The 15702-nt window shown below is 38.9% G+C and overlaps 1 protein-coding gene across 1 annotated transcript in view; it reads left to right on the top strand.

Annotated features, from left to right (window-relative positions):
- Positions 1-5635, top strand: part of LOC135468005 (Fanconi anemia group I protein-like) — a 40653-nt gene extending 35018 nt beyond the window's left edge. The window contains exons 30-33 of the mRNA XM_064746000.1: positions 200-286; positions 2569-2664; positions 3747-3863; positions 5281-5635. Of these exons, the coding sequence (XP_064602070.1) occupies positions 200-286; positions 2569-2664; positions 3747-3863; positions 5281-5424 (444 nt within the window). The 3' untranslated portion in view covers positions 5425-5635. The remainder of the gene's footprint in view (positions 1-199; positions 287-2568; positions 2665-3746; positions 3864-5280) is intronic.
- Positions 5636-15702: the final 10067 nt, after the last annotated feature.

Raw genomic sequence — 15702 nt, 5'->3', positions numbered from 1 at the left:
CATATAGAGTGTATAGATAATGGAATAAAACATGTCAAAGCACAAGAAAGCAGTCAAATCATTTGGCTGAAAACTGAAATTTCAAATCTGGCTATACCCACATTTTATCACCAGAGAATGATACTCTCAGAGCCTGTGAAGAGCATATACACGACATAAAAGTAGATGAAATATGATTTAATATGTTTTCTGTCCTCAGACTAAAACCATTGAACATCAGCAAGAGAAAGCAGACAAGGGGAGGAAGGACAAGAGGAAGTCAACAGCAGCATCTCTCTCCAGCAAGGTGGGTGTTGTCCCGAGGAGCCGGCCAAAAATTATCTACGGTGCTTTTTTATTTTTCCCAAATGTTGTGGTGAATGTAGTGTATATTTTCTGCACCCTGATTTTGTCCAGACAAGGTGTCCCTATCAACTGAACTTGTCCTATTTCATTTACCTGATGTACTCAGCACCCAAATAGCATGGTGCAACAGGTTTACAAGTTTAATGTCTTAATTTTAAAAGAGATGTATTGTCATTTTTGGCTCGCATGTACGAAGTAAGGTAAGGTATTCTGAAAGAGGAGAAAAGTGCAGTGTTGGTGTCCTGTTAAGCTTTTTACTCTCGTATAATGGGCCCACATGTATAGATTGAATGTTAAGCTTTTTACTATTGTATAATGGGCCCACATGTATAGATTGAATGTTAAGCTTTTTACTATTGTATAATGGGCCCTTGTGCATAGATTGAAGGTTAAGCTTTTTCTTTTAGCTCCTGTACAATGTATAGTGGTCTCTTGTTCATTGGTTGAAGATTAAGCTTTTTTTTCAGCTCTTGTATATTGGACTATTATACATGGGCTGAAGAGTAGGATTTTTTTTATTGCTCCCTAGTTTAAAGTATAGTGTGTAAGTGCACATTCTCAAATGGTAGGTTAAGTTTCTTTTTTCAGCTCCTGTATAATGGCAGTCATACGTGGATCTCCAACATACAGTAAAAGAAAGTTATGTTTTGTTTGTTTTTTTTTTATATTTCTTTTCCCCTGTATACATCTACAGAGGGACTTCTGATGGAAGGTTGAACTGTTTTATTGGTTTAGTTGTATAGGCATTGTGAATGTTTTTTAATGATTTAAATCTCTTCTTAATGATAGAATGATAGACTTTCAGTTCAAAAATTTACCAGTTATATAAACTTCAGTTTGTTTTCTGTAGTGAACAGGATCTCTAGAAATTAAACTTCCATGCAGGGCAACAATTTCTTCTATACAGGGTTTCTGTGACTTTTATTATTTGAGATTTATGGACTTAGCCAGAATTAGCATTTTTGTAATCAAGAAAAGTTTCATGCAGGGCTACAATTTTTATGCACATGCCTACCTACATGTCGAAGAACAAGAAGAGTATTGGGTTCCTCTGGCAATTTTACCAGATTTGTCACCATTTTCCTGTTTTGTGATTGACATTTAGATTGACTTCATTATGTTTTCCTGTAAACACAAATTTCTACAAGCCTTTCTTGTAGGGCTACAGTTTCTTATGCAATCACTTATCCAGATTGTCTCTCTAGCTACTTAACCAGATTTGTAGAGTGTAAGAATTTACCTTGGTGTATACCAATTTATCTGGTATACACAGAATATGTAGAAAGCTTTCCACGTCTGTATTAGTACTAGGAGCCTATGACACATGGTTGATGTACGTATATATCAATATATCGAAGACCACTGCCTCAATCTTGTGCGCAAAATTCCCTACAATGACGTCTTCACCAACACAACCCTTAACCACTTTTGTCTTTATTCTGATATTCATTGTTTAGTTGAATGCAGACGGGCTGATGGGATTCTCTGGACGCCTTGTAAATATTTCATTTAGAGATGTTCTGAAATAAGAAAAAAAACAGAATCCATTATGAACATTTACCACGCCACCAAGTATTTAATGACATTTTCCTTGGCTTATCATACTCAGTAGGATTCACTCACATACCGAAGTCAATCTAGATTTTTGGTGTTATTATTACCATTGAGATAAAATGTAAAATGAAATAATGAGTCAAATCTAGCTGGTGAGTGAGATAATGAAGTAATGACCCAAAATGAGGCGTTTGTTTCATCATATCAAACTCATCAGTGGAATTGCTGGTAATGGTTTCACAAGTTATATCAGTACAATGGATCAAGATGTCAGAGTTGTTTTATCATTGCCTCACATCACACATATTTCTCCCATTTCCACTGGACAGCAACCGTCATGTGGGGGACATGTATATTCTTGTATATTGCAACCAGTGCCATATGTGTTTGTTGACTAGGTTATCTCCCTTCTTTTGGGTGTGAAAAGAGTGCGGTGGCTGGTGCATTTCACCTGTACATTAGCCTTCTGAGCTGAATTTAATGTGTCTTTAGCGGGATAAATTTCTTTATACATGACTGATGCCTCGCCCATTGTCAGGGTTACTGACACCTTACATTTCTCTAAGTAATCATGTAACTTATAAAGTATACTAGTTACATGTTAACCTCAGATTAAATTAATGGTACATGTATCCTCAAATTAAATTAATAGATTAATTTTCTTTGCAGTCTAAGGCTCAAAAGGAGGCCAGATATGTGCCAAACTTGATATTTGCCATTGAGCGATATGAGCACTACCTTATACTGCTCACCAAGAAATCCAAGGTAGGTATAAGGCAAAACAGTTATTAGTGTTGTTTAAAATAACCAATTCAGTTTTTTGGGAATATGAGATGACTGAACTTTCAGCGGACAGAATTACATCAGCTAATTTTAGTTCTAACATTTCTGACATATAGCTTCACTTTGCTCTACGTTTTGTGAACATGTATTTGGAGCTCAGATAATAATGTGACATGCATCTAGCTGCATATTGCTCTTGAATTCTGCAGTTACTGCGAATAACGAAATTCAGACTGCTTTATGGAAAGTAATCAGAGAATGGCTATTAAAACTTCTTGAGGGGCCCAAGCAGTGCGTTGTGTTCATAAACAACATTGTGCACGGATAAATGTGGATTGAGTGGTGTGAAGCCTTTTTTTATGAAGCAGACACACTATGAAATAAGATGCTGGGAGACTTCAGAACAGCTGAGATGAAATGGATCACATGTAGTATCCTTGTGGTTGTATTGAGTAACAATTTAATCACTTGTCTTGTGACATAACATCCTGGTGATTAAACATGTATAAGACATTTAAACTGTGTTACAGAAATCTTTGTGTATAATAGGCTGATCTGTTAGTTGAGATACTCTTATACAGTTTTACTTCATGCTAGCTTCATGCTGTTGTGATGAGAAATAGGAAACAACTGACTATTCAGTGTGCACCCTGGCGTCCAAAAAAAAAAGTTTGTCATTCAATCATTTTCAAAGCAAAGAAGTCCGGGTGTCAGAGAGAGCAGAAATAGTAATGTGATACTTTTTTTAGGCTTTCACATCAAAGCTGACATTTGATACCAATAAAACTGGGAAGTAAATAAGGTTGAAGAAAGACCTACTAAAATTTCCCTACTAAATTTGACTACTAAGATTTCCCCAGATTTTTTTTAAATTTTTTTTTATTCATTTTGCCTGATTCTGAGTTTTATTGATCTCAGAAAGGGTTATTTATATCTTTATAAGTTTTAGCACCAAAAATAATATTTTATGCCTTTTCTTTGCCTCAAAAATTGCTGTTTTGGGGATGAATTCTTAGGGTAACTTCACTACACATATGCTGTATGTTTTGCTTTGTCTGATCTAGATGAACCTGATGGAACACATCAAGCGTAGTACAGCCCGAGACTTCAGGTTGAATGTTGCTGCTCTGGACCAGGCATTAGAGCCCTCTAGTGATGAGGAAGAGAGTGAGGAAGAGGAGGTAACTCTGATGTTTGTACATGTAGTGCTGTATATTCTTCACCATAAACCTGAGCTAAAGAAAATCAAGCCTGTATTTGTTAGATGAAATCATTTAAGTCAGGTTGAGTCGGTGGCACCTAGTGATGTTAGGAGGTAGACAAGGATGAGAAATTTCAGTTATCAGCTAATTTTAAGAGGGATCAGAATTTTCAAAGTATCTAATCTTTGACCAAAATGGCCATAACTAATCGTTTTGCAGATGGGGATCAGCTAGCAGAAGCAATTTTAACTAATTTTGATGTACAAAATTCTCTTCTGTGGATAGGGAAAGTACATCATATGCTTCACGTGCATTTCTATTTATGGCTGGCTGTAGTCTCTCTAAACCAGACTGTCCTAACCTACCGGTATTCACTGTCAAAATACCTATCACATTCGTATGCAAGTGGACAGTGATGTAATCAGTGTTAGTCAATGAACGCTCTGTACAAGAAAGAAGCCTTTGTAGAAGATTACAAATTTTCATTGGTTGAAGTGAGGGTGTGTCTTCATTAATATTCATCATCAAGCAAGAACTGGCAAAAGTAAGACGTTGTCCGAAGAACACGAGTGTGAGGAAGTGAGCAGAGAAGCCTAGCCCTTGTGTGTCAGATAAAACTTCCTGTAACTTACAATAACAGGTTGTAGTACTGGAGCAGAAGTGATTGAAACATTTTCTTTCTCCGCCGTGGGAGCGATGGCTCTAAATCTCTTCTTAATGCGGGGAGATGGACTTCTGACAGCCATTCAAGTTCCTTTCCCATTGCTCTTTAATATCCTAGCAAATATTTCCCCTCTCTTGTTTGCAGATTTCCTCTTTCCGTATAGCGTTTTCTCATTTATTTAATCTCTTGGAACATGGCATGTAAACATAGCCCTCTCCTTTTACCACAACAATGTCGGGAAGACGAAGTGGAAAGCGTCCAGGAGCTCCTTAGAAGTCTTACTTTCCGCCGTCAAATCACGCCTTTGGGCTGTCACAACACCATTATTCACTGTGGATACTAGCTGTGCTAATCAAAGTCTACAGTAAACCTTGAAATCCACATAATCTTGCTATTGCTTTGGCATGGCCATCGAATCGCATGATTGTCGTATATAGAGCATTATAGAGGTGTCTGCACATGTCAGCTGTCATTTACTGTTCAAGACTTCGCACCAGGAGATAGTAGAGTCGTTTGAGTCACCGTATGCGAGATGTGCAGGCTTTTCAGCTGGGGTTGAGTAGACTGATGGCTACTGTCCTCTGCACAAGGCGAGTAGGCTGGCTGATATCTGTTTTTTGTTTCATTTGTATGGACACGTACATTGGTACTGTTCGTTAGTGCCTTGATAGTACAGGAATACTGCAAGCATTGAGTTTGTCTGAAAGGCTAATTGCTTGTCTTTTATCACAGGTTACAACACAACCCCAGCAGGATGAAGCTAGTGACGAGGAAAACCAAGATCCGGTTCCAGAAGCAGAGCCAGAACCCCCTGCAAAAAAGAAACGGCCGCTAGGAAAGTCCAGCACTGCCAAGGGCAAAGGAAAAGCAAAGTAAAACATTTTGTAAACGTGTTGACCAAGCCTCATTTGTTTACACATGAACACTCTTGATGGCTTGGCACTGTAACAGGAGGCAACTGTGTTGCTGTCCCAGTTGGCCTGCCCAAGTTCGTAAGTTAGGATTGCAATTGGCGGTGCAGTAGTCGTATGGACTCTACAGAGTACAGCTAAGCAAAGGGACTACAGAATTAAAACGCAAACCATAAAGAATTCTTAACGTCGACGGGGCTTAGCAAAACATCCACATAAATTAGCTGGAGACCTGCGCATCCAAAGGAACTTTACAAAGGAAAGTTAATTCTGCACTAGTGCAAATCACCAAACAGAAGCAGTTTACACAATAAGCCATAAGGCTAATGTACATGTGAACAATTACTTAACAGGGAAATAACTCATCCATGGATCTGTCAGCATGCTTATTTGGTTGTTTGTCATGGCCATAACTCACTGTTTCTCAAACGTCATAGGATGAAGTATTTTTGCTACATTTTTTGTCTTCCATGATATATGATGGTTTTCATGACAATAGATTTGTCTGAAGACTCCAAATTCTTTTGAAGGTGTGCCTTCATTTATGCATGTTATAAAGTGTGTAAATAATTTAGTTTTAAATGACAATTCCAAAAATGGATGTAGGTTTGTACATTCATTTTGCGTCGTCGCCACAAATAGGAGCAAACTGTAATAGTGTGATTCTTTAACCTGTTTGCAAGGTGTTTATTCAAGCATATTTTGAAGGCATGTGTTGACTGATAGAATTGTAGTTCTTGTGAAGCCCTGAAAATGGCCAACCCAACCAATGTGGTTTTGTCAACAAAATCAAATGAAAAAGTGTATAAATTGCACTGAAAGTTGCTCTTCATTAACAAATGTTGATTTCATTGGCTGCTAGTAAATATATATAAGAAAAAACAAGGGAAACCTTCTGAAATCCCCTTGTTTTTCATCCAACCTGTTTTACTCCCTAAGTGCCCATAAATTTATGAATCCTGTAGATGTACAATGAAAACTTTGCTGTATATAATACAAGCATTTGCTTGTATCAGAAAGGTGCTACATGAAAATATCTTGATAGTGCATGTTTTGTTTATCTTTAATCATTTTTTTTTTTTTTTTTTTTTTTTTTGAGTTTTAGGGATAACATACGTGAAAGCATTTTACATAATCCTTTCAGTATATGCCTTAAAAGAGCAATAAAATGTGATATTGTGATGTGAAAGATGCTTTTTTTTTTATTTCATCATATTGGAGAGTTGACAGTCAGCAAAGTTTGGCTTCACATATAAAAAATAAACTAGGCAACTTGTACTTCCATTTCACATAGAGAGACCCAGGCATATTGCATCACTTGGCCACATGACGCATACTCTGGATTTGCTAATGATGTCCCGGTCTCCTCTACTTCATGTTGTTTCATGGGCCAAGACCAGATGAAGTCCAGCGGTTTGAAATGTGTGCATGATTTCTTTAGGTCCCTGTGCTGATGATTGATAGATTCTTTGCTTGTCATACTGAGGAACTGTTTTTACTGGCAGTCAGTAATTGTGGGTGGAGAAAACTAGGAGTGTACATGGTAAACCACAGACCTTTGGCAGGACACAGACTAACTTTACCATGTGGGACATAGATACAACACACCATACTGGTAGAAGAAAAGTTGTCTTCCATAGTCCCATGAAAAATGAGAGGAGATTCCACAAATTCCCTGTCAAGGCTGGGGGTGAACCTGTACCTGTGTGCTAGCAACTGGACGACAAACGTCTTAACCCACTCCACTGACAAGTCACGAATGTGCCACTACTACTAAGTATGAATTATTGTTTTAATGCCAAACTCAAGAATTTTTCACTCAAACCATGGCCTTCAGCTTTACGAGAGGAGGATGCTGGAGTTCCACAGATAAACCACTGACCTTTTAGTGGCAATTTAGTGATGAACTTTTCCAAGCGACTTGCACAACAAACATTTGCTTATTGCCACCAAGCCCCCAGAAAGAGAGAAAATTGGGAAATCTACAAATGGTGTGTCGAAAGGAAGATTGAGCCCATACCACTTGGTTAAGGGCTGAACTTTTATGGACTGAGCAATGACCAGCTTACACTCGAATCGGGTTTGTAAAAGTCGCTGATAAAACTGGCTTAAGTACTGGATTATTCCATTAGTTAATGCATGGAAAGGGGAAACTGAATTCAGCATTTGAGTACATGAGTCAGCATATGTGTATGATCATTGATGTTAACAAATACTTTGTTGCACAAATGAATATCAATTATGCTGAAATGATGTGTCTGCCAGGGATCTGAACCAGAGATCTCTGGGTTTGGAGTCCATGCTTTTACTACTAGACTGAATGGCAATTCCCGCTAGCCCAGAGATAGATCGAACCTTGTTACACTGAAAAAAAAGACTATCGATACTACAAACACATGTTATAATACAAAAGTTTAATAAACAGATTTTCTCTATTCTGTAAAGAAAGCATAACAAAAGTTCCTGTGACAGTGCTACACTTTACCTGCCAAGGCTGTCAACAAAAATATTTGGAGGAAAAGAGAACACTAAAAGGTACCTGCATTAAAATTTGATAACATACATTGGAAACTATCAACTTGACTCTTTCCTTCCAAAGTTCTGTTAACTAATCCAAGCACTCAGAATATACATATAATATAATATAAAGAATGACTAGGCAAGTGTAAAGGGAAACCTGTTCATGGCCTATATTATAAAATGATAATCAATTTTTTGTGTTAAGCATGTCTACATAAAATCACAGCGAAACCTCTCACAGGAGTCGTGTAACATTATGAACTTTGGGGGTGTTGAGAAAGCAGTAGTATCCCTGCCCATCAGGCAAGGGTCCAGGGGCCGTCTAGGTAAATCAGGGGTAAACTGCACGTTTATTAAGCATTTTTATTCAAACCGCTCAGCTGATGTCATTTGGTCTATAGAAAAAACCAAATTGGGGGGGGGGGGGGGGGGTGTAAGGGGTTGGAACCTTCACAGTTTTACATTTTAGGCACTTGCCTATTTAGCAAGACTTACCTGTTATTACTTGCTGGAGAATAAAAAAAGGGACATTTGTATACATGTACATGTCTTGATATTTTTAAGATGTTAGATTCATAGTTTAAACATGAAATGCACTTAAAAGAGCTGTCTCCACAAACATGGTTCTTGGGCTTATTAGAATGTTGATGTAGACATACGTGGAGACGTAGCGGTATGGTATTGCAGACATGCATGACTGGTTATGGCTTAACGCCTCATCAGCAATAATTCAGCCTTAACATGATGGGATTGCAGACATGACACTGGACCACCACCATCAAGTCAGAAATCTAATAATGTTCAACTGACCTCAGCCCAGTGACTGCTTCAATGGCTGTCTTCAAGTTTTACCAAAAAAAAAACTTGAAAGACTCCCAGACTTTTCATAAAAAACTACAACTACATCATCAAAACATACTTCCTCTAAAAAGTACCTAGGAAAGATATTCTTATGTCCTGTGTAGATATGTATACCAAATATAATTGAATAGCCAGTATCTGGTATACGAATGCACTATCGTTTAACACTGTGCTTACAAAATGTTTTCTAAAAACTAAATGAAAGGCTTAGAAATAAGGTAAATTCCTATCAAAACATTAATAAGAGAAAAAATCTAATTCATCAATATAATATCAGAAACAGAACCAGACATAACTGTCAAAAAGATGATCATATCAATATCAAAAGTAAGACTTTGTTCACCTAAATTTGCTTGTTCTAACAGTACAGCTATCCAGAGTGATCAGTTCAATCAATCAATTGTGAACAAATGGACTGTTTATGTATCAATACCAAAAGAAGATTTCAAAGCTGTGAATCTGGTGGTCCTGTCTCTTACAGCAATCCAGATGAATGACATCCACAGCACTGGGAAGTATCTATGCTGACCTTTCAACACACAGTTTGCAGCACTAAAACTCTGAACAAGAGATATACATAACACAGCTCTAGCACTGACTTACAATCCTTACAAGGTGCAGTTAACATCAAAATCCCTGAATCTGCTGGTCCAGCTTCTTACAGCAAACCAGAATGGTCTCTGAGAAATGACGTCCATTGCAGGGTGGAATTCCGACGTCCAAAATTTAGATTGTCGTACAAGAACACACAACAAGAGATTGTACAAGATTCCCTTGTATAAATAAATGGTTAAGTCTGGTCAAGATGGTTGTTCACAATCAAAAGTAACCTTTAAACCTCTGAATCTGCAAGTCCTACCTCTGTAGCAATTCAGAGTGGCCTCTGCAGAAAAATGTTCAAGGCACTGAGAATTGATTATGCCCACGCTAAACTTTTAGTTTGTGACCCACAAACTAACAATAACAAGAGATAAACAAGTTAATTTTCTGGACAATCCTATTGCAACTGTTAAAAAAGTGGCTGTTTATGTATCGCTGTGAAAAGCCGACTTTAAATCACTTGAATCTGCTCATCCAAACTCTATCCAGATATTCCAGATCCAGTCTCTGTAGATCATGACTTTGTGAAACGATTATGTTGATGTCCAAAACACGGTTTGTGTCACAAGCATGTCCTGAATCAATGACTTGCACCACAAGTTACAGTCTCGGGTGATACCAAATACAGGATATGATAACTTATGAGCAGCCAACATTTAGAACTGTAGCAATTTCTTTTTCAATGGTACATGTCACTTCAGTGAAAATTATGGGTCAAAACAGAATTGGGCCTTGCTTGGATAGGATACTTGCTGAGAGCTCTCTGAGCCTCCCACTGTTTGAGATTAAGGCCACTGATGCGAGGATTGTGTTGGCATGATGAAGTTTTGAAGTCACTGCCACTTGCAGACATGTAGATTCCACTTTGTGTTGTCCTTGCCTTGGGAGTTAGACTACGCTTTGCTGTAAGCTTAACTCTGTCATGGGAAAAGTTTCCATAGCTGGAATGCTCAAAGTTGCAAGAAGAATTTCTACCCTCCATATGCTCAACGCTATTTGGACAATTCCTTGCACTGGTGTCATCAAGGTTGCCTTGGAAATTCCTACTTCTTACCTGTTCAATGTTGCCAGCAGAATTTTGGCCACTGTCATCCTCAAAGCAGCCTTGAACATTTCTGCAACTGGCCTGTTCAATGTTGCCAGCAATATTTTGGCCACTGTCATCCTCAAAGTATTCTTGATTGTTTCTGCAACTTGAATGTTCAATGTTGCCAGCAGAATTTTGGCCACTGTCATCCTCAAAGTAGCCTTGAACAATTCTGCAAGTTGCCTGTTCAATGTTGACAGCCGAATTTTGGCCATTGTCATCCTCAAAGTAGCCTCGAACATTTCTGCAACTTGCACGTTCAATGTTGCCTGTAAAATTTTGGCCACTGTCATCTATAAAGTTGCCTGAATTGCCTTGTGAATCTCTTTCATCAGTTTTGTAAAATCTGACCTGACTATGTTTTACAGGCATACTTGGTTGCTCAGAGCTGAATGCGAAATGTCTTCTACTGGGTGATTCATACTTGTAGCTGCCTGAAAACTTTCTTCCGCTGTTCTGCTGAACTTTGCCTGGTGTGTTTCTTCCACTGATCTCATCTTTGTCCAAAGGAGCTCTTCCACCAGACATCTCAACATTGTTCGGCGAAAGCCCATAGCCAATCTGCCTAGTCTTGTCGTCTGCACATTCCTCATCATTAGTTGGACACATCCTACCACTGATAAAGTCACTGTTGGGCTGAGATGCTCTCTGGGTAAACAGTTCTCTTCTGATTCCAGACTTCACAGACAAGCAATCAGCAGTTGGAACTGTTGCTCTGTTGTTAGGAAATGACTTGTGTTGGTAACTTAAATGCTCTGATTGGTTGTCACGATTTGGAGAGTATTTCTCTGAGCCATAACTTGTCATACTGGAGCTATAACTCTGAGCCTCTTCACATTTAGACTCTACCTTACAGATCCCTGCTTTGTTTTGGTAAGCATCTGGAGAACCATTGGTAAACCTTAGAGCAGTTTGACCCGTTTGACAAGTGGCAGAGCCATTTCTGCCTACTGACATGACTGAACCTGACCTTGGCGACATTTGATGTGCCCTGCTTGGAGATTCACCATAACCTCTTGATGGTTTAGAGGTTTCTCTTCGATTATCAGTCTGCTGGGAATGTTCCGGTTTGGATGGCAAACTGTTCCCCGCCCTGTTATGTTGCCACTGTGAACTACTATTTGTCCTTGAAGACAAATGTACCTGATTTGCCAATGCTTTGCTGACAATATTTCTTTGAGCTAAATCTGCCTGGCCAATTATTTTATTGTTGCTTTCTTTGTTAGCCTCAGAGACTGTGGGTGATGATCTTCTACAGAGCCTCTGAGCCCTGTTACTACTGTGAAACAAACCATTGGCTTGAGCAGATCTTGATTGTGACAGACGTGTAACCCCACTATTATTGCCCTGACTGCAGGAGTTGCCACTTTGTGACCTTGGGAATAACGTCTGAGGGTTTTCTTTGTATTCGAAGTTATTCAGTGGGGAAGAGTTGGATCCACTCATTGCTCTTTCACTGAACTGGTGCGGATCAGTACTTTTGTAGCCCTGTTGCCTCTCTGTGCAGTTGCCACTTTGTGACCTTAAAGATGATCTCTCATTGTTTCCTCTGCTTTCTAAGCCATTCAGTGGAGGAGAGTTGGGTCCACAGGTTGCTCTTCCACTGCATTGGTGTGGATCATTATTCCTGTAACTGTGTTCCTTCTCTGTACAGTTGCCACTTTGTGATTTTGCGGATGACCTCTGAATGTTATCTCTGCTTTCTAAGTTATTCACTAGAGAAGAGTTAGGCCGATTTGTCTCTCTTCCATGGCACTGGTGCAGATTATTACTTTTGTAACTGTGGTGCTTCTCTGTGGATACATACACATTGCTACCTTTGTGAGTTGGTCCAGACTTCTGACTGGCTGCCACATTTTGGTGTTCAAGAGACTCCAGCCTTTGATTACACAAGAGGTTGCCAGCTTTACAGGACTCCCAGTAATTCCCACTGCTTACACCATCTGAACTCATCTGGGAAGGGGATATTGAAAGATTTCCAGAGTCTGAAGACTCCGATTTGTTGGGAGCGCACTTGACTTTATTCGGACTGCTCCGAACATTGAATTTATACGGGCTGTTCATGACATGGGTGTCATACAACACCACCGAGAGCAGATAGGCTTCTGGGAAGGTTGGAGAGAAGGTCACCTGAAGTTTGCTAGGTTGATCTGAACAAACAGCCACTGTAATGGGCTTTATAATGTTCTTACTGTCAGTGACCTTGACCTGGAAAAGCTCAAGGTCATCAGTAGACAGACTGCTAGCATTTGTTTTGATGAAAAGACTCAGTCCCAAACTCGCACACAGACTAACCTCTCTTGGTTTGTCCCGACATCTTTCAATTTCAACAGAGTGAGGGTCAAGATGGGAGGTCATTAACATCCCAACACTGCTCATGGTCACACTTTCGTTCAGAAGTAAGGGAACATAAGACAAGTTGATGTGTTTTTCCTCGATGTATGGACATCTGCGCTCTTTCAGAATCTTCTCAAAACTGAGGATGACCTCTTCACAATCCTTGGTTTTACACAGCTCCTCGTTGCCAAACTGCAGAAAATCCGTCGAGCGGCTGCAGATTTGAGTGAGGGTAGACATTTGCTCGAGCACGCATCTTTTCTCAGAACTGATGTGTATCTCCTTTTCTGCACACAGCTGCTCAATCTGAGCCAGTCTCTCATCGAGGATGTTAGTAAGCCTGACCTGTAACTGTGTCAGATGTTTCTCCATTGCCTGACAGGCTTTGTCACGCCTCATGAATAGGACGCCCTTTAGGCCATCAAGCTTCCTTGCCCTTAAGTGACACTCTGACAGTCGCTGTCTGCCCTTCGTTAGCAGTTGTTGCAGACATTCCCTCTTGTCCATTTTGAAAATAAAATCTACAAAAAATACACAAGTATTTAGTCATTTAAAAGAGTTATTTTCATGTTAGGCCAAGATTAAAAACGTTTGTTAGGCGCAACCCACCCTCCAAACTTACACTTGGTAGCAAGGTTCCCAAAGAGCTCATCTATTGGAGGCAAATGAATGCAAAATTTCAGCTCAATACATAAACTACAGACATCATGAATTTTGTAACTTACAGTAATTAATATACACACAGAGCATCAGTGATGGAATATCCCCATCCTGTGTGATTAAGTGTTTTATATGCACGTAAAACTTTGGGTCAATACATGCTGTATTTTTTCAGATACCACCCCTAACACTTGGTTTAACTTTACATTCTAACGTACAAAACACAGTCAGGAATTTGGTAATTTACAGTATTTAATATGCACACACTGTATCAATGATGGAATATCCGCCTCAGGTTATTGACGACCACATGTGTGCAAGCATTGATCTCAATAAATGCAGTACTTCTTGAGATACCACCCCTAACATTTTGTTTAACAATGATTTTAATACACAACTGTAACCTTGCCTGAAGCGAGGCACCAGGTTAGCTATCACTAACATCAGGGGATGCTAGCTGGTAGGCAAATAACTGGATACAAACACTAAGTCAGAGGCATAGATGTGTACTGCTGACATCTAGATGACCACCCGATGACCGCCCAAGGTGGTGACTAACTCCTCACTGGTCTGTACACATTAGGGCTGGACATTTATAGCCCCGGTGAGAACCTCACAGAAAACATTTAATTACACAGCTGTGATTTTCTCCTTAGTATATAACTTAACTAAGATCTGTGTTTCCAAAACATTAGTGTGAGTGAGTGAGCGAGTTCTCGGGCTTTAACATTGTGCTCAACAATTTTTCATTCATATGACGATGACCAAAACATTAGAAACACTGCATTTAACGACAATCTAAAAGGTACATGTACACACATTTAACTGCTCCTTAAATCCATCATTTAAACTCTAAAGGCAAAACAGGAAAAACCTACTACTACTTTTATAACTACACCTCATTTAAACACTATGAAACCACACTCTCATTTAATTTTACTATAAATCTTCAATAACTTTTTAAATATCATTCCCCCTGCAAGCTAGTACCTATCATGATAAAGTACAAGTTAATATGAACACAGTGATATACAATGTCCCTACCTATTAGGAATCACTCATCATTTCTTCCCTAAAGTCTGTAAACCTAACCATGGAGGTAGATTAGGAGGAGGCACAAGTATAAGGCTTTGAAGTGTTCAATGTATTTAACACTGCTAGTGTTGCTCACTGTTGTGACAGGAGATTAGAGTTGTCTAGCTTGTTCAGGCCAAGATGCAAGTGTTCTTGAGGCTGTCGCTGGCGAACAGCAAGGGCATGCTTTGATAAAGACTGAAGTCAAGCTCGCAGAGGTTTGCCAATAACGCCTGTAAGTTTGTGTACTTCCTTCTTGTAATTTTTGGTTGAAATTAAAATAAATAAATGTTTTCAACACTGAAGCCTTTCTATAATGGTTAATAAGCAGACCAACAAGATGAAGAACTTGGATCCTGGAATCACATGAACAAAGCAAAAAATACACCTACATGTGTAATATTAAAGTTTCCGTGAAAGTCATGCGAGATGTTAATGGTTTTTAATTGGCGTCCTTTATGCCCTGTATGGAATAAAAAACCAAATCTTCAGGAATTACAGGGTCTATATCGTTACAAATGTTGGTCTACAGTTACTGAATTTAATGGACTTATCAGCTCAGTAAATCTGATAATTTACATGTTTGTTTGTGGTCGATGCAATCCTATTGGTTTATCCAATTTGGTTTGGAACAAACTCGAGGTACTGGTCATTATTTTATTTATCGAGATCCATTACGAAGTTTGTATTCAACACTGAGATAAATGGACACCGATGGCAGATGGTAGTTGGATGAACCCTGATATCATCAGTGCGAGTGTCAAGTGGTAAGAAATTCAGTAAGTCACGCTGGTATTTTGCCTTTTTGGCTGGATTTTTCCGTGTAGCATCCATTTTCCGTGTAGCATCCATTTCACCAAATACGACAAAAGTCCTATTCAGGCAGCTTTTCTTCGTAAATATCCATTCTTAAGGGTCTCAATCAGCCATGCCCTTCCTAAAAAAGATGAGACAATGCTTCGCCTTTTTCATTTGTATTTATATAAGGAAATCATAGTGTCATTTGTCCACAGGGAAAGGAAAGCAAATAATTTGCTATTGTATATAAATCCATAGGAAATTAAGTTACCGTAGAGGGGTTTGAGTTATATAAATATGTATATG

This window comes from Liolophura sinensis, chromosome 6, assembly GCF_032854445.1.
Source record: "Liolophura sinensis isolate JHLJ2023 chromosome 6, CUHK_Ljap_v2, whole genome shotgun sequence".
NCBI lineage: Eukaryota > Metazoa > Mollusca > Polyplacophora > Chitonida > Chitonidae > Liolophura > Liolophura sinensis.
The sequence above is the reverse complement of the archived record's forward strand: the minus strand, read 5'-3'. Positions and strand labels throughout refer to the sequence as shown.